The 19,720-nt window shown below is 40.3% G+C and overlaps 2 protein-coding genes across 2 annotated transcripts in view; one reads left to right on the forward strand and one right to left on the reverse strand.

Moving 5' to 3' along the window:
- Window positions 1-7,114: 7,114 nt before the first annotated feature.
- Window positions 7,115-12,859, forward strand: rpl23 (ribosomal protein L23). Its single transcript, XM_031318412.2, has 5 exons — window positions 7,115-7,240; window positions 8,565-8,648; window positions 9,491-9,619; window positions 11,684-11,797; window positions 12,726-12,859. Exons 1-5 carry the CDS (start codon window positions 7,228-7,230, stop codon window positions 12,806-12,808), a joined length of 423 nt encoding a protein of 140 aa, XP_031174272.1. The 5' UTR covers window positions 7,115-7,227; the 3' UTR covers window positions 12,809-12,859.
- A 959-nt stretch (window positions 12,860-13,818) lies between these two features.
- si:dkey-283b1.7 (von Willebrand factor C domain-containing protein 2-like) overlaps window positions 13,819-19,720 on the reverse strand; it is a 29,309-nt gene continuing 23,407 nt past the window's right edge. Inside the window, exons 3-4 of the mRNA XM_031318431.2 lie at window positions 16,935-17,198; window positions 13,819-15,064 (exon numbers count right to left, since the gene is read on the reverse strand). Of these exons, the coding sequence (XP_031174291.2) occupies window positions 16,966-17,198 (233 nt within the window). The 3' untranslated portion in view covers window positions 13,819-15,064; window positions 16,935-16,965. The remainder of the gene's footprint in view (window positions 15,065-16,934; window positions 17,199-19,720) is intronic.

Raw genomic sequence — 19,720 nt, forward strand, 5'->3', positions numbered from 1 at the left:
CACTGAGGATATCTGATGGTCTGGTTCAAATGAGTTACGTTTTATTTCATTGTGAAATTGAGAATGACGCTCAGACTAAATTGTTTAGTCTATTTCTTTGTATTGCGAAATTGAAATGAAATATGGACTATTACAATCAATAATATGTTGAAATTAATTAAAAGGAATCCATTTCTGTCAACAACAAAAAATCTCTGTCTGTTGTGTGCATGTGCCTAGGCTATTTAATTGTATAGCCTTGTTAGGCTATGTGCAGGGTGCAGGGAGAGATCCCCTTAAAGACAAAAAGATAATTCGAGCACTGTCCTCCGCAGCGCTGTGGAGGAAGGTCTGGCAATGTGAGATTAGGTCTCTGTAAATTATAAAGTGTGGTCTAGACATACTCCATCTGTAAAGTGTCCCTAGATAACTTCTGTTATGATTTGGCAATATGAACACAATCAAAATGAAATTGAATTTGATTGAAATAACCAGATAACATGTCAGAATAGTGAGAAAACTATGGAACAAAATGTTAAACAGAAAATAACACTAGCACAGTTACAGAAACATGCATAAGGATGCATGCTGGGAGGCATGCTCCGGTACATGCTGGGAGGCTTTCCACTACTGTATACCTAACCCCTGGGGCGCCACAGCTTTAAGGAAACAGTAACATTTCCATCAGAGATCAAACTTTCAGGTGTGCAGTATGCCTTCTAAACTTGAAGCTGAAGTGTAGTTTGCAACCCAATTAAACAAAATTACCAACAATACTCACAAAACAAGTGGACTGGAGACTCCTACAGTACAGCCATTATGCAACATGACTCCACACAAATTGCAACAGAAACTCTTTCAACTGATCTAGCCTCATAAATGTATCCTCTATAACATATAAAAAGTCCTTAGAAATCCAAGTGGTGGAAAATGGCTGAAATCGGTGATGCCAATTTCCCATTGCAGCCTGTGTTAACACAACAGGTGAATAGGTAAAATATTTTTCTGAACTTGTATCTTTAATTATGCAAATGAGGCATTGTCTAATTAAATATGTGCTAATAGAGGTAACAAACACACAGATTTTCTGTTGCAATTTGTGGGAGATTCCCCCTTTTTTTATCCCAAACTGCTTGCACTACTAACTAGTATTGTCCATTAAGACTGGTGGCATTGAGCAACATTGGGGCCGTTTCCAATCCTCCAAAAAGAATGAACATCGGAGGGAAATGACTGACACTAGTTCTCTCTATCACTGTATTCTCAGCAGAAAGGTCTGGAACCAAACACACAGGTCCGCCCTCAACTGTAGGCCACCTGAACAAGCTATACTGTATTTGACCTAGATCCTCTGGTAAAGACTGTGGTGTTTTTTTTTTTCTTCCACCGACATGGTCGAGCAACGTGATTTGTCTGCAAAAAGGCATTCCTTATCAAATATTTATCCTCATTTTGGATTCAGAGCTGTAACTGTGAAGCGAAGTCTCTGTGTGTGTGTGTGTGTGTGTGTGTGTGTGTGTGTGTGTGTGCGTGTGTGTGTGTGTGCGTGCGCGTGCGTGCGTGCGTGCGTGCGTGCATATCCATCCATCCATCAAGCTCTCGGCATTTTGTCAGATTAAAGCGGGTCTGATGCGGAGTGTTAAGCAGCCTGCTGTCTGGTTTGCTTTCGGTGTCTATCACAATATTAGCTATGGGAATATCACACTCTCTGCTCTGCCCTGAGGTTAGGACCATGCGGCTTCTCTGGATAGTTCACTCCCTCTGTCTCAGTCTCTCGATCTCTCCATCCCTTTCTCTATTTGTGTATTTCAACCTCCTGCATGTCTCTCATACTTTGTTTCCTTCTGACACAACACTGTGCAGAATGATGAGCAAAAATGTAGACGTTGGTCTGTCTGTCACTATCTGGCTTTTGGTCTGTAATGCCAAAAGCCCACATACCTTTTTTTTTTGTACTTTTGATCGAACACCTTTGGGGTGAATTTAAACAATCAGCCCTCGTGTGATCATCTGACACACACACACACACACACACACACACACACACACACACACACACACACACACACACACATCGTACTCTGTGTTCTTAGTGTTGTACCACTGTAACAGGGGTAAGCTAATGCTACCTCCAGCTAGCTCCGGTCTGACTGCAAACAGCGCCTGCAAATATGCCAAAGAAATATATTAAACATGCACAGATAACATCTACACAAGAACACAGGTACGGAGCATACCTTAATCTCATTCAAAGGTAATGAGGAGGTTAAAAAGTACGAGGCATTTCCACCTAGCCGCGCACTGCTAATTTGAGAGGGGCTGCTAAACTAGGAAGTAAACAAATTACACCTGTCCTCAATTTGAATGATTACAAGGTGGGACCAACCTTGTGGGAGAGCGCTTCACTCATTACACTCATTACATTTTATGTTCGGTGATGATGTCTGGGTGTAGTGTTCAGATGTCCATAAACTTTTGGATATGTAGTGTGTTATTTGTCATCTCTCTCACACGGTTGCTTTGTGATTTCACATCTCCTCTCCTCCTACATTTCTCATCCTCCCTCGCTCCCTAGTGTCTTCCACACACACACACACAGACACACACACATTTTCTCGCTTCTTTTTATCTCCTCTCTCACACACACTCCTATTTCTATAAGTCAGGAGAAATGTTCATAACCCTCTTCCTCTCTCTCTATCAGTGCTTCCTTCACTGTATTCTGCCTCTTCATCCTCTTCCAATTCTCGTCTTTTCCTCCCTTCCTCTGTTGCACTCTCTTTCCAAGATGTGTAAGCATTCAGTGGCAGTACCATCTGATCCTGTAGACCCCCCCCTCACACAAATCCTGCACCCACTCGCTCCCCTCTGTCTCACTCCAGCATGCCATTGTATCCTAGCAACCTAACTTTACGAGTACTGTAGTAGCAACATCAGTCTGGCGTCTTTCCCCATCATCACACATCGAATGTTCAGCACGGTGCATTTGAATTCTTATTGGTTGATGGCTAATGGCTTTTCACATTATCAAATCAGTTCAAGTATTTAGAAAAGTGATCGGTTTTGCAGCGTCGTTTAATTATTTAACTAGGAACATCTCATCCAGCATGAATGATGTACGCTTTGAACCAGGCAGCAACAAAAGCATATCCCCTTTGACGTTTTAGCAAAACTAGAGTACACATTTTGAAACTGGCTCATAATGTCTCAACCAGGCATTTTAACACCATTAACTGCCACCGGATTTAGAACACATAATCCCTCCACCAGCGTTCCACAAAACAAGATCTGGGGATTCGGGGGAACTTTTGTGGTTTAACTACCATAAAGGGCCTCCTGCTTCGCCAATCAGTGATTCACTAAATGCTTCGAGGGGTGTCTGAACGTGTGTCACGCAAAAAGCAAGCAAACTCCATTTCCCTTACATAAACGGGTGGTTATAAAAGGAGCATCAAACGCTTAATTTCCTTCATTCTGGTGAATGTTTATGCAACAATTTGTGCCTTTTCTGCATCAATTTATGTTGCAAATGTCTTTATTTATTTAAAAGACATTATTATGAGTCAGTTATTATTCATAATTATTCTCCTGCATTATCCGAAACGTATGCATATTCAAAACATCACACGTGTTTTGGGATGTTTTTTTATGAATCATGTACATCTCTTCAGTATGAACTAGGGCTGCACAATATATTGTTTTTGTATCGTCATCCCGACGTCAATTGTCGCAATATACACATCGCGAAAGGCTGAGAAATATCGCGAAAGACGCTCAGAGATTTTCTGGGTTATACAGTAGCTGAAATAAAATATTGGTAGAACACTACACTTTAAAATGAAACTGTCCTTCTGTTGTAGTGGTGGCTTTTATATTCAATTCAATGTCCAGTTTGTTGAATGAATGATGTAAATGATTTCCTTTCGTTTTTTTGAAATTCAACAAGCAATTTCTTGTATTTTTTTCAGAATACTGAAAGCAAGCGGAAAGGCAAAACCGAGTCCACTTGTTTCTGTTTATTTATCGCAAGTAATATCGTTATCGCGATATTCAACATTATCACATATCGCATATTTTCCTAATATCGTGCAGCCCTAGTATAAACCAATAGGCTTCAGGCTGAGTGCCAAAGTACTGAAAGACAGATTGACACAATGTTGGCTTTTGACAAAAAGACAAATATAGAATGCCAACCTTATCCCTTGACAGGGGGAACTGAAACAACCCCTAGGTTAACCAAAATCGTGCTTCTTTTTTCTCCCAGAAACCCAAATGGAGGAGGAAAACAAATGTTTTTTTTACAACCTTATCATCACTGCAAGACGAGACAGGAACAGAAGCTGGATGACACACGGGCTAGCCTTTTCAACATCCTCTTGGTTTTCACAGCACGTATTAGAACACTCACCTGTTACCACCGAGCTCTGTCTGCAAGGCTCAACCTTGTTTTCATGAGAACATGCAGTGCTGTCAGCTGGACATGTCTATGAGATAAGATTTCTATGTATTGCTACATTATTGCTCTCATTCTCCGTACTGTTCCAAGGGTACTGTGGAGGAGTAGACGGACATTATTGAAAGCCCACTTGATATAAGTATAGCCATACTTATATCAGAGCATATAAGGCAGGAGGCAGAGCATACACCTTTTAATTACACACACGCACACAAATCACAATCTATTTGAATAAAAGGTTGTTGTACCGGGCTTTCAGACTTGAGATTGTGGCATCTCTATAAAATACCTGGCATGATGTGCATTTTAAACCCTACTAAGATACATGCCAGACATACAGCAGGAAGAAAACTCCCATTGATCAGAGAAGAAAAGACCCTGTGCAGAGGAAGAACGTTGGATGTGAATTATTGAACAACGTCCGACAGCAGCATGTCTGAGTATTCACTTTGAAAAAAGGACAACAAGGCCATACACACACACACACACACACACACACACACACACACACACACACACACAGACAGATACCTGTATGCCTAGACAAACAGTCTCTGTGCAGAGTCGTACACAGATTTATACCATTTACCCATTCTCATCCTTAAAGGGGAACTATGCAGTTTTTTTTTTTAGCTTAATTTACCTTAACTGAACAACTTCGGAGTCATTGGAATGGTTATATGACTTTTTTTTTAGTTGAACGGTGGTCGTCTTGCTCCCCCCTTAGCGTCTGTGAGCTGAAAAACCACCCTTGCAACTTTCGGCCGGCGAGCCGCTGGCCTCAGCGTCAGGAAGTATCGCGTGATATCAGGTCTCGCGATGTAACGAATTGCTTCACGGCACTGCACACATACGCCCATTCAGGAACCGGCTAACAAGGTAGCGATGGAGTTTTTCACACTATTGTCGTGGCTGAGCCGGCAAAAAAAGAAGCAGAAAGCTAGGAAAGAATTGTCGGAGGAACAGAGAAAGAGGAAACGGCAGACTGACCGAGAGAGGAGTCAGACACGAGTAAACATAGGAGAATATCTATTCTGAAGCTGGAGCTCTATAGAGAAACCTGCCAGCAAAAAGCCAGAAAACAGCGAAGAAATGGCCAAAACTGCATAGCAGCCCCTTTAAGACCACAGTATGTAACAGGTTGTCAACACCATAGCTACCATTGAAGACACTGAGGTTATGTCCTCTGTATTTTTATGTGGATTTTGTGGTTCTAGCAACCTGAGTGCAATTACATTCTACAGTTGAAGAAGTACACTCGGTTGGTGTTATTTAGGCTGATTTCAATATTTATAGACTCAGCATATCTAAATGTGACTACTTAAGGGTCAAATATTAAATGACTCTGTATTTCCTAACCAGGAATTTGATGTGCCAAAACTTGGCACGAGAGACTATACCTATGCAGGGGCAGAGGCAGACATTGTAAACTTTCGGGAATCAGCCCAAACATTGTGGGGGTCAGCTATTCGCACTATTTTTCAAGTCACTGAGATAATAAATTGCCTAAAAATCTGTACATCATTTGGGAAAACATGATAGTTGCCAAGGAAAAGAATCATCCTGTAGGACCTACATCCTATTTTGCCTGTAATTGTTCTCCAGATTTCTTCATCATTCTGAAACCAGAACACAACCTTTGTTGAGGATGACTTATTTGCACTCCTAAAACGGGGCAAAAAAATTACATGACGTAGGTAGGGTAGAAATTTGGCTAAAACAGCATTACTGAGAGTTTACAGAATTAACTTTTTCTTCGTTGATTTGTCTGTCCAGTCAGAGCGGAAACGACACAAAGTTGAACATATTTTAAAACTCTAAAATCGCTCCACCCCTGTACCTATGTACTGTATAAAAATCAGATAAGACAAAACCATTCAGAAGTATAGGAGACAGGTCGCAACGAGACATCTGTCAGCAACAAACTAATAATAATAATGAAGTCATTTCATATTCCAACTTTTTCAGCCAGTCTTTTTCTCAAATAATTCCCTGAACATTCCACATATATCGGAAATGAAAAGCAATCTGAAATAATAAATCTTTTTTTTTTTAAATGTGAATGTGTATATCTTTGAGTCTGTCTGTATTTGGGCATATGGTTTTAACTGTAATTCACAGCTAGAAAGGAGCGTCTGCAGAAATAGTGATGCTAATTTGCTGCCATCTAGTGGGTACTTTGTACCATTGTAAGCGTGCTGCTGACTAGGAGACGGAATCATTCATAGTAAAAAAAAACAACTCCATTCCTCTTTTTACAGTTGCATTTTTTTGAGTTTGTTTATTTCCATCTTTAGATGTATTGCCCTAGAGGGAGATTTGTCCAGTTCAATAGAGCTGGTTCTAACATTAATAGGAATTTAAAAAAAAGAGCAAATAAACACTGCAGTGGCAGACATTAGTCAGTCAAGACCTTACTAAACAGAAATAATACTTCTTAGCAAGTGCAACCCTGCTCCTAAGGATAACTCTCTTGATGATTATGATATTATATTATTATATTAAAGAAATATCATCAAACACATTTGCTTAAAAACTAATAGCCTACAGAACTATATAAACACACAAAGGGAGATGCATACCATTATGTCACAGTTAACTGTGATCAGTATTTCTGATAAATGTATTTAAAATATGCATTCAAAATAAGATTCGGCAAGAAATTTCAATAATAAGAAATTTCCGACAGCCCATGAATACAGCATGTCTCCGCGCCATGACCCGGATGAAGTTCCGCTCAACTTTATATCCCACAATTCCTTTCTGCGTCTTCCTCTTTCCCTACTGCAGCCATGTCTAAGAGAGGTATGAAACCCATCTTGTAAAATCCACATTCATCTGCTGTTTTCTACTCCCCGCCAGCTCTTAAAATGTCGTTTGTGTGTTAGAGAGTAGGAAAGACAACACATATACGTGATTAGTTTTAAATTCATGCAAACAGTTGACTATTTCTTAACGATAGCGTTTTCTCTGGCTATTTGGCGGAAGCCATGTTTCGCTGTCAGCGCCGTGCAGCCGTAAAGCAAGTGAAGCTAGAGGTAGAAAATGTGAATTTGTTGCAAATGTCAGAGTGGTTTAATTGTAATTAACCTAACGTCACACTATTAAATTAACTGAAACGTAGAGTAATGTGCTGCAAATCGTCTAAATAATATGAAATTGGTCGGTCCAGCTTAGGCTGAGTTAGCTAGCGAGCTAGGCTGCGCCGGTGCTCGCAGGCTAGTGTGAATCGTGGCTAGCAGTGGCACCCTTGAAGTTTTAGATACTGTTAAAGCAAATTAATTTGTTATTAGGCAGGGGCAGTCAGTTTTTATTTGTCAAAAATCTCAAGCTATGGTCAATGAACGTCAGTAAGTCGTTTACTAAACTAAACTTGTTTCCACTTAGCCGTAGCGGTAACGTTAAAGTAATGTAAAGTTGTGGTCGTCTGACAGCATATTTCTGTCAAATGACTTCCAATATCGGCTGCTTAAAGTATGTTTGCAAGACCCTCAGTGCTTTAAACAAACAAATGTTCTTAAAACTGACATCTTGTGATAGTTTAATAAGTTGTAGCATTACTACTGGGCGTTAGTGATTTAGCTAGCAAACTGGTGCAATGGCACTAGCTAAAGTTACCAATATTGTCGCAGGCTGGAAGCTGGATATTCAAATTTGGTGAATTTTTAATTTTTTTTGTTTTCAGTTTCTTTATGGGCTGAGAAAAGCTCATTTTTTTTCCTAGCTGAAAGTTGACGTTCTGGGGATATATTTGTTTTGACATTGCATCGATGGTATGTTAACATCTTACATTATATCATACATGATGTGTTAGAATGGCTGCACTTGTTAATCCTGGGGTGTTTGGGCTTGTTGTCAGTGTGGTGTTGACTGCTAAAGTGGCACCAAGTGGTGTTGGATCACATGCTTGACAAAAGCATGCAAAAAAAAAAATAGAAAAAACAACTTAAATGTTAATGTAATAAGGTAGGGATTAAAATCGCGTAAACTGGGTAATGTAGAGGTGGTACTTAAATGTGTTTACCAACATTATTTCCATTTCTCTCGAACGTAAAATCGCCAGTTCTTTGACTTTCAAAGATGGTACAAGCGTAAACTGATTATTTCAATTGTTGCTGTGTTCTTACAGGACGTGGTGGTTCATCTGGAGCCAAGTTCCGCATCTCACTGGGTCTCCCAGTGGGAGCGGTCATCAACTGCGCAGACAACACAGGTATGCATGCCTCAACTGATTATTAATTTTTGCTCTGGCTCAACTATTCAACTTTGATATTGTGCAGGTGATATGTAGCTGGAGCCACAAGTTGTCAGTCAACCAGCAGAGATGGCTTAAAGTTACTGCCCCTGTAATCACTGAAGATAAAGCTGTACATGTGGTGTGTTATACATTATGTGGTGGTTAGACCAGCTCTATGAGAGCTGGTACATTAGCAAGCAGTTGACTTTATTGAATTTGTTGGACTGTAAGACTGTGAATAAGTTTTCTATGTATTTTCTCAGGAAGTATAACATGCGTTACCTGTGTCCCGTTTTGTACAATATGTAAGAAATCACACTAAATTTTGAGGGAAATTACTTTATGCTTAGAATGTGTGTGGCAGAAAACAAAATCCTTGTATTGCATCAATTTGGAGAATTTCCAAAACGAAAGTCCCCATGGTCGGGTCAATGTTGAATTTTAAGTTTACTGCGTCCTTCCTGATTTTAATGCGGGACGCAGGATGTACACCTAGCAACATTGCTAGTAAGATATGTATTTTTGGCCAATCTTTGTTTGGTGTTCTCCCCCTTTAAAAAAGCACTTGCTGTGTCTGCTCAGTGGCTGGGTGAGTTGTCGTAGAAGGGAATATTGACCTCATCACTGTGGGTGAGATGGCAGCCTCACACTGTGGCTGACTGATCTCAATCAGTGATGAGACAAACTAAAGTGCTGTATGCCCCTGCCATTTCTAACAGGCATCGATACTATGTTCTGTAGAAACTTTGTCCCAGTTTCTTCATTTCCCCTTCTCCCATCTTTCCCCTTTTCATGTTTGTTCTCCCTCCATCCTTCAGGTGCCAAGAACCTGTACATCATCTCTGTGAAGGGCATCAAGGGGCGTCTTAACCGTCTGCCTGCTGCGGGAGTGGGTGACATGGTCATGGCCACAGTCAAGAAAGGCAAGCCAGAACTCAGGAAGAAGGGTAAGTGGAACTAGTCTGTGTGGAAGTTACTGTAGTATTGGGTTTAACTCATATCAACCACTGAGGTGTTTGTTTGGGTGCATGTTACGTACAGTGAATAGCACTGCATTGGAAACTGGGTTTGGAATGCACAAAGGACGTAACATTTTTACACCTGTATGTGGTGACAAAAGCTGCCTCCATAGGTCACCTGCCACCAGATCAGGTAATGGGGAAAATGAAATTGCAATAGCTGGGTTTTAACCAGTAGAGGGCAGTCTCTATGCATATTTATAACACTGTAGAATTCAAATATTTTGCACTATGCCAAGATTTGGACCTTTGAGCCACATAACACTATTAAATAACCCATATACATTGATTTATGGCTGGAAAAACAGTTCAGTTACTCCTTAATGATCCTTGAACAGGGTAGAGTTAAAGGGAAAATTGACCACCTTTTATGTGGATGTCCAATCAGTGTTGATGGTCAATGTAGTCAATTGAAGTAATAAATTCCTCGGTGCGTGTGCTATATTGTCTGAGAAAGCGGAGTTCTCACGCAGCCTTAGGGCTGTTGAAACAAAATCTGGAACGTCAAATATAACACTGCTGAAATTACTGTTCAAATGTATATCGTATTATAAATGCAGCGTTTCCCCAATTGTACAAGCCTGGTGGACTGCCAAGCCAAAAAGAGCCTCTGCCAGGCCAGAAAAAAAAATGTAATGCCAAAAATAACGCCAAATCTCCATTGTTTCCCCTATATTCATTCTGCAGCAGCGCATCGCCATGAACTGCAGCGACCAGAGAATATTTAGTTAGAACGGATCAGTGATAAACTAGCGTGGACAATGACGGCAACAGCCAACAAGCAAAGTTCTTGCTGAAATGTTGACTCAAACGGTACAGATTTTCTTTGTAGATGTTAGTGTTAATCGATTAAGATTCCAATTTTTTGTTTCACAAAGTTGCATCAGCGTTTATTTCACCATCAGGACATTTGCATTTATACTTGTGTTTGTCATAGTGGTGATACAGCAGGTAGGTCAGTAGGAAGGTATTTCCCCTTAAAAAAGCACTTGCTTTGTCTGCTCAGTGGCTGGGTGAGTTGTCGTATAAGGGAATATTGACCTCATCACTGTGGGTGAGATGGCAGCCTCACACTGTGGCTGACTGATCTCAATCAGTGATGAGACACCTTTAATCTGCTCAGTACAACTGAAGTCTACGTGATGGGGCCTAAAGTCATAAAGTTCAACCACGAACGCTAGAATCAGAAGTTGCTGAAGAGTCTCCTTTCTTTCTCGCCTAATGAGCCGAAAATAAATATAATCCAGTGTAAATTTAATCCAGCGAATTCTTGCAAACTGGGTTTAACAACGCTGGTGTGATGGATTTTTTTTGTCTGTCTATGCACTTGGTCTGAATGTTATTCATAGAACTGGCTGCTACAGGGAGAAGGGCTATTGGACTGAATGTCTGGAATCGTATCTAATGGTAAAAAAAAATCAATACCAAAGGAATTATTGCTTCAAGTGACTACATTTACCATCAACACTAACTAGACATCTACATAAAAGGTGGTGAATTCTCCTGTTGAGTCAGTTGGTTCTAATGAAGTACAGTAGTTTTCCAGGTGTTTGTCTTACAACAAGCGTAATCTTCAATGTAACATGAGTTTCACCGATGGAAACATTAACATGATATGGCATTGGAGAGAAAGTAGCAGCTGCAGTGTCAACACATTACAGAAATGTCTTGACATTTAGGTCTCTGCGTTGGTTTTTAACTCCATATGAGCAGAGTGAGGAAGACTTGGAAGCGCAGGCTCTCATTTATAGCTTTATGTGCAGAACACTGAATAACTCGTACTGCAACACATTGCATTAGTTGGGTTAATAGTGATTATGGATGTTACAACAGTATAATCTGGATTAAATTAAAGTGAAATGGTTTCTACTGCCAGTCTCTCTGTTTCACTGACCGTGTCTCTGTTTTCCAGCCAAGTCAGAATGATTAACACGGGGTTGTGTTCCGTGGCTTTGCATTAGCTTAAATTAACCACACTCCCTCTGTCCACAGTGCATCCTGCGGTGGTGATACGGCAGCGGAAGTCGTATCGGCGAAAAGATGGTGTGTTTCTCTACTTTGAAGACAACGCAGGTGTCATAGTAAACAACAAAGGAGAAATGAAAGGTGGGTTTGTTTGGATGCTACACATCCACATGTTTTGGTTCGTCATGCTCTCTGTACAGTGTCTGGACTGCAAGGTCATTTACACATGAGAGAATAGATTTGATTATTAGCTTATGTATTTGTGTAATGCCCTCAAGCTCAGAATTAAGAGTAGCTAGATATATTTGTCTTGAGGCATTTTAGATGGTGCTTTCGGGTTCTGTCATGTTGGACAGAGAAATGTTGTGGTAGTTCTTGATTCTTACCCCCCTCTGTAGCTCAGTTCTTGCTAAACTGTTGAATCCAGCAGTGCTGTAGGTGTGTTGATTAAGATTCAAAGTTTATCCAAAGTTTAGTTTTACAAAGTTGCATCAGCGTTTATTTAGGACATTTGTATTTATACTTGTGTTTGTCATAGTGGTGATACAGCAGGTAGGTCAGTAGGAAGGTATTTCCCCTTAAAAAAAGCACTTGCTTTGTCTGCTCAGTGGCTGGGTGAGTTGTCGTATAAGGGAATATTGACCTCATCACTGTGGGTGAGATGGCAGCCTCACACTGTGGCTGACTGATCTCAATCAGTGATGAGACACCTTTAATCTGCTCAGTACAACTGAAGTCTATGATGTGTGATGCTCAGATTTCTTTTTTTTTTTTTTTTAATGTAGTGTTGCTTTTTTTAGCTGATTCACCAAGACAACTGTTTGTTAAAGGTCTACTACAGATATGTGGCTGTCTCCCAAAAAAGAACATTTAATGCATTCATTAATGAAGTTAACACTATTTGAAGTTTGTCAACTTACCTAGCCACATTTTAAATAGTTTTGTTTTCCTTTACGTTATGTTAATGGTTTCAATTGCAGCAGTCAGTTGTCCGCCTATTTCCTGTATGTATTTAAATGTAGCATGTCGTGTTGTAACCAAGTAACTCTGCTTTCCCTTGTGTCTGCAGGTTCAGCCATCACAGGCCCAGTGGCTAAAGAGTGTGCTGACCTTTGGCCCAGGATTGCCTCCAACGCTGGCAGCATAGCCTGAGCTGCAGCCTGCTCCTTTGTTTGTTTTCAATAAAAACTGTTGGTAATCCAGCCTCATGTCTTGGTGTTTTAATTTACCATTTATGTAGAGGAAATGGTATTTTAAAAGGGAATGTAGTTAAAATTATGAAATGTGAGCTACTGTTCTGTATGGATGGAATGGTTTTAATTCCAGTAAGATAATGGATATTTGGGCAAATTACCTTCTGCAAGCATATTATCCTTGTTGGGATTAACGATGGTAAAGCGCAACAGTTGCACTTAATACAGGTTTTAATGTTGCACTATTCTTAAAAATGTATTAACTCACTTTAACAGCTACGGAAATATGGCTTGAGGTTATGTTAAAAATAAATCTAAATGAAGCATGTGAGCCTTGTTAGATTAATGTATTGCTAATATGTACTGTGATTCTTGTAGGGCTGTCCTGGACTAAAGAAATTCTTAGTCGACAAACACTTATATGATTTTGTTGATTAGTTGATGTAATCGACGGAGCTGTGCTCTTTGAGAGGTGGTTAAGACTAGAAAAGCACAATATAAATGTAGTTAATGAACCATCTGTAAAACTGACTTTCTCCACAATTAATCCTGCGAAAGCACCACTTTAAATCTTGTGCTTACCAGAAATGTGCTCATAAGTTTCTTGATGAGTAATTAAGCATGAATAAGCATAAAAAATGACAACTAAAGAAATCTTAGTCGACTAAGACCAAAACGACCGATTAGTCGACTAATCGACTAAGAGGTGGCAGCCCTAGATTCTTGTTCTATGTCCAGACTGTTGGTTGCCACACATACAGTTACATGTCATGTATTCTACCAAAAAAAAAAATCATATGTGCACACTTCCAGTCAGCCATGAACTCACTTTCTCTACAGCTGGTCCAGTTTTCCTATTTGGTATATGAATACATCTCCAAATGCGTTCTTTTATACAGGGTATTGTTGCATCTTGTTAATGCACTTCCTCAGACCTACCATTGGGTGGTGTAACCAAACAAGAAGAGAAGAAGAAGCCTGAAAGCTTTATTTTACAACCTTCAGTTTATAGATAATTTACAATTCTTACATAGTAGCTTGCTACTTACAGATGAGATACATGACAACATAAGAAAAAGAAAAACATTCTGACTACAGTAAGACAACCACTGGGGAAAGTTATAAACCGTTAAATACTGTCCTTGAGAGCAGTGGTTCTTAAACATTTTTTCAATAATGAACCCCCTTTACAATATTTTTTTCAGCCCAGCACGAAACAGTTTCGGTAGGAATTACATATAAAGAAGTACATTACAGTGCTGCACCATCCATCAGCCTTGTAACTGAAAAAAAATACTTGAATGCTATCTCAAATGTTTAGAATCATCACTAAATTCATTCACTTTTAATAGTATAATTATTTTAGGACTCATGACATTTTTTCAAATTAGCAAAAAATCTCACCTACCGCCTGCAGTACTCCAAAGTATCTCCATTTGAGAAACACTGCTGTAGAGCATTTGATTTAAACTGGCTGACAGTTCTCTAATCAGCAATACACAGGACAAGTCTCCACCATAGAACAGAACAGGGGTCTTCAACATTTTTTAACCCATGGACCCCTTATCTGAGAGAGAGAGATGGAGCAGGGACCCGCTACTACATATTCTATAAAATTAAATATAAAGTTAACTTAGTGAATTCCTTACCTATAGGCCAGTAAGTCTATCATCAATGTTTTTTTTTCTGGTTAATATTTGCTAATATGTTGGATACATGTTGACATTTTCATTTTTGAAAACACGTTCAAAAGTTGCAAAGAAACTCTTGAAACTCTTTTCTGCTCTAAAACACAAGGATAGGACAGAAAATGCACAGAGATGTTTAAACAGAGGGATTTATGGTTATCTATACACGCCCTGGCAATTAGCACTTTGACACGCGAGTCCATATCATCACAAACTTACACTAACAGGAATATGATTGACGAATGCCGACTGGCATGTAGCCTACTCTTAACATCAAGTATACCATATGTTACTCAAGGTTATGTGTATGAATCATCCATTTTTCTGCTTACACAGTCATTCTCAGCACTGTGAGTGTGTGTGTGTGTGTGTGTGTGTGTGTGTGTGTGTGTGTGTGTGTGTGTGTGTGTGTGTGTGTGTGTGTGTGTGTGTGTGTGTGGACTACTTGGACATCTCTGGCCCCGCTCTGCTCATACAGAAGGAAACCAGCAGGCTACCACCGACACCCAACACTTCCCCTCTGTCACGCTATTGTACTGTATATCTTCTCACACACCCTGGCACTCCATGACTCCCTCCATACTCCCCAGTGGAATGATGGGAGTTTTTAATCAGAGTGTCAGGTAGATAGATTGTAGATTGACCATTGTACAGGAGTGGATCAATTGAGAAATTAATTAAAGGACAATTCCGGCACAAAACGAACCTAGGGGTTAATAACAGATGTGTACCCACTCGATCGCTCTCTTGGACATGTTTCATGCTAATCGAATGTGTTTGTAGCTTGAAACAAGCTAGTGCGGACCGCTGATTAGCTTACAACGCTAGTATTCGGGGCACAGGGAAAGTAAATACAAATCGCTCATTATACCACTTAAAAGGCTCAAAATATCACCACACTTCAACGGTAGCATAATGAGGTTAACCGAAGCATTGAGAACTTTGTAAGTGTACAGACAGTTTATTAAAAAGATAGATTATAAAGACAGTTGCGTTCTCATGTACAGGCAGCTGCCGTCTTGGGAGCTACTTTCTAAACTATCTTTTTAATACACTGCCTGACACTTACAATGTTCTCAATGCTTCGGTTAACATTTAGGGACCCTCATTATGCTACCGTTGAAGTGTGGTGATATTTTGAGCCTTTTTAGTGGTATAATAAGCGATTTGTTTTTACTTTCCCTGTGCCCCGAATACTAGCGTTGTAAGCTAATCAGCGGCAAGCTACAAACACATTTGATTAGCATGAAAACATGTCCCAGAGAGCGATCGAGTGGGTACACATCTGTTATTAACCCCTAGGTTCATTTTGCGCCAGAATTGTCCTTTAAGTAATGGAAACAAAACAGCTGTAAACATTAAAAAGGCAGCTGGAGCGTTGACATCAATGCTAGTTTGGTTAGCTAGCTAACGTTAGCTGGTAAAATCTGCTAGGACAGTTTATTTAACCCTTGCGTTGTCCTCCCGGCTAAAGAAATTTTGACACTTTTTTCAAAACAAATTTCCCCTAGGCTTCCAGCACTTTTTGTTGAAGTTTTTTTCCGCTTATTGTCACATTTTTTCAATGCTTTTGTTGCTTTTTTCAACATTTTTTTCCACGTTTTTTTCAACATTTTTGTCACTTTTACTTTTGACGCTTTTTTCCCACTACTACCAACTCATACAATAAGTTTTACACTTATTCTTGGAATTCATGGACACTAAACCTAATTTTTGAGTTTTAAAGCAGAAATATGCTATAAAATTGAATAAAACACCCCAAATTCAATGAAAGTAGTGTACTGATCCTTCATTTTACTTGAGAAGAGCGTTAAAAATGGAACCATCCATGTTTATTTTTGGCAATTTGGTTGAAAGAAACCCAAATTTCTGATATAGACATTTCTTGAAAATGGGTCAAATTTGACCTGAAGACAAAAGGAGGGTTAAATAAATGTCTGTTAAGGGCAGGGTTGGTAACTATTTCCAATATACTCTTTTTTTATACATGGTTTAAAATGGTCTTTACACACTGACAGCAATAAATAACTTATGGGCTCTGAACAAAAGGAGCGAAAAAGATCTGTCATCTGTAGCTGCTGTGATCCTGTAAAAACGCCCACCAATCACTGCCTCGCTGCCGAGATATGAAGTAAAATGGCGTTTTGTTTCTCCGCTCTGCTGTGAAGCAGCGACGCTCGTGCTCGTGTTGCTAGCTTTTCAACATTAACAACCGTGCCTTTAAGTCACTATCTATCACTAAAGGAGGTAACACAATGATGATGAGCCTATGGCCCACTATTGAAAGTATTGCAGTATCAATGTGTAGGTTGGGTGATGCTATATTGGAGCCCAGTTTAGCTGTCCTGATATTGAAAGGGAAAGATAGAGTTGATCTGTCAGTGCAGAGTGGCTCTGTCTCCATGAGACTTTTGTTGAACACTCCACTTCATGGTATCACAGCCAGTCTGGGAAGAAAGGACCTTTTCCTGGACTCCTTGTCCCCGGGGGGCTCGGTGCGGGCGCTGGGTGTTGGGCTGGGCTCGGGCCGCTGCTCACAGGTGGCGTGGGGATGGGTGTGCCACGTCCCATCCCGATAGGTGCAGTAGCATACCGACCGCTCGTCGACGTTCACACGTTCCCCCGCCGGGATCACCCTGTTCCCAGCAAAGCAGTTGGGACCTATGGTCACAGGAAAGACAGTACAGGGGAAACATTTTTTCTTGTTTTTGCTCAGGCTAAGTAGGGAAAGTAGTACTACTACCTGTTTTTGGTATTATTAATGATTACATGCTAGAAAGTCTGGTTTCCTGATTCATTTTAAAGAGCTTCCTTGCGTTGTCTTACTATTTCGTAAAGTCAATTTTTGTTTAGCTATAGAGACCATAACCGAGACATTCTAAAGCACAAACAAACGCAAACCTGTGCTGCTGACCCTGCACACTCTTATTGGCTGGGGGTTACACACCCACGTGGGGCCCAAAGGCTCTTTGCTGGCACCCATAAACGTCCCGCACACAGAAAAATCAGAAGAAAAGAGTGAATCCAGGCAGAGGGCAGGGTCTCTGCAGATACAAACACCACCACACACTTCCACAGCAGTGGGTCATAAGAGGGATTACCTTTGTATCCGTCTATACATTGTTTATTTAGGAAAATACCGCATATTGTAAAAAAAAAAAAAAAAAAAAATGTAGCTTAAAAATACATTTCACAACCACATTTGATTGTTTTGTCATTGTACCTCTTCTTCACCGGCTATCAAAGCAGACCAGAGAAGCTTGGATTATACACACACAGAGGGAGTGCGACTTCATTCTCTGCTCAGAATGCCATTACTCCACTATATCTTTACAGAGCAAATATTTGTTTGCTGCTCTATTAATAATGCTCTGAATGTCAAGTACAGAACCTTTAAATAAGACTCTGAACCACAGCCTATGAGGACATAAAGTGTCTCCCTCTATCAACAACAACTGCTTGTCTGATGCAGCACAAAGTCTTTCTTCAATTGCGGTAAGCTCATTATGAAATAGCCTAATCAACGTGTCCATGATATTAATAGAGGTGGGCATGATATGAATATTGTACGAGCAACACAGGAAAAGCTACAGGAACTGACTTTTATGTAAGGTCAAATGAATAAACGGTCCCTGAAAGAATCCTTCCTGCAGATGCTATTTCTTTCCCTGTGTGTGCGTGTAATATATAATATGATATTTTTTTTTATTTTCAGTAAAGCAGTCATATGTTGTTTAGGCTGGACAAACCAAATATCATGCAAGCAAACGTGTAAACAGGGTGCCTTTGAGCATCATTTGCATCCCTCGGTCTCAGATGGAGGGGGGGGGTTCCTTTATTTGGCAGCGTTCGGTAAAGCAAAAGCTGACGGTTAGAGAACTTGGCAGCAGCAGCGAAAACAGTGACGCAACAAACCAAACCATCTGTCCACAAACCTCTCTGTCCAGCCGAGGAGCAGCGAAAAGTAAGGCAAGGGGAACTGGGAAGCAGATAGCATGGTCTTGGGGTCAGAATCAGTGTATTAACACTTGGGCTTTTCATTTTTTATCCTACAAAAAGCAACACATAATACCAGAGTTATTATTATCCCTGCTGCTATTCCTGTCTGACCCACAAACACAGAACCCAGCAATGTTACAAACAGAGGGACTTTAATGCCAGGGGCTGTGAAAGCATGTATGACATAACGAGCGATGGCTTTGTGAGCTCTGTGTGTGCGTGTGTGCAGCCCAAATGTGCCACACATTTGAATGGTTTATGGTAGTTCTTAGTTGATGGTTCTGTCCAATAGATTTATCATTTTGGGGCTAACTTCTTTCCTTTGCACTTTTCCTCCTGTGTTTCCGTCACTGTCTTATAGTTAGCTAACTTACCGTTAACTGCAGTTGCCCTGTTGTGACCATATGTTGTTTGTGTGTGTGTGTGTGTGTGTGTGTGTGTGTGTGTGTGTGTGTGTGTGTGTGTGTGAGTGTTCTTGTTTAACTATATTTGTGGGGTCCAAAAACCAGGAATACAGTATACTTGTGGGGTCCGGACAGCTGGACCCCACAACTTTAAAGGGCTGTTTGAGGGTTAAGACTTGGTTTTAGGATTAGGGTTAGAATAAGGTTATGGTTAGGGTGAGGGTAAGGGTTAAGGTTAGGCATTTAGTTGTGATGGTTAAGGTTAGGGTAAGGGGCTAGGGAATGCATTATGTCAATGACGGGTCCCCACAAAGATAGTGCCACGCACTTGTTTGTGTGTGTGTGTGTGTGTGTGTGTGTGTGTGTGTGTGTGTGTGTGTGTGTGTGTGTGTGTGTGTGTGTGTGTATATGACAGCACATGTGGTTATGATCCAGCTCAAAGGGGAGTGGATGACTGGCACAAATGGCTGAAGCTGTTGCCAGATGAATGGGTCGTGACTGGGAAATTAGATTGCTACCACTGTGTTTGGAGGGTAAACTAGGACTACATGTTGGAAGCTATAATTCATAAACCGAAGTTGTTTGGCTATGCCACTTAGAAAGTTGGAGAGCAATAACTGAAATAGTGAAGGTGAGAGAAAAAAAGGGGTTTAAAGTATTCAAGCTGGCTAGTGAACTCCATAACATATAGTTACACGTTGTAATGCCTTCATTTTATGTCTGTTTAGGTAGATTATTTTACACCAAAAAAACTTATATAAACTATATAAAAAAAATACC

Source organism: Sander lucioperca, chromosome 2, assembly GCF_008315115.2.
Source record: "Sander lucioperca isolate FBNREF2018 chromosome 2, SLUC_FBN_1.2, whole genome shotgun sequence".
NCBI lineage: Eukaryota > Metazoa > Chordata > Actinopteri > Perciformes > Percidae > Sander > Sander lucioperca.

Excerpts from the sequence above, each read along its gene's own strand:
- rpl23 (XM_031318412.2), top strand. Across the intron at positions 8,649-9,490 it reads CAACTGCGCAGACAACACAG|GTGCCAAGAACCTGTACATC; the intron begins GTATGCATGCCT and ends TCCATCCTTCAG. Across the intron at positions 9,620-11,683 it reads GCCAGAACTCAGGAAGAAGG|TGCATCCTGCGGTGGTGATA; the intron begins GTAAGTGGAACT and ends CTCTGTCCACAG.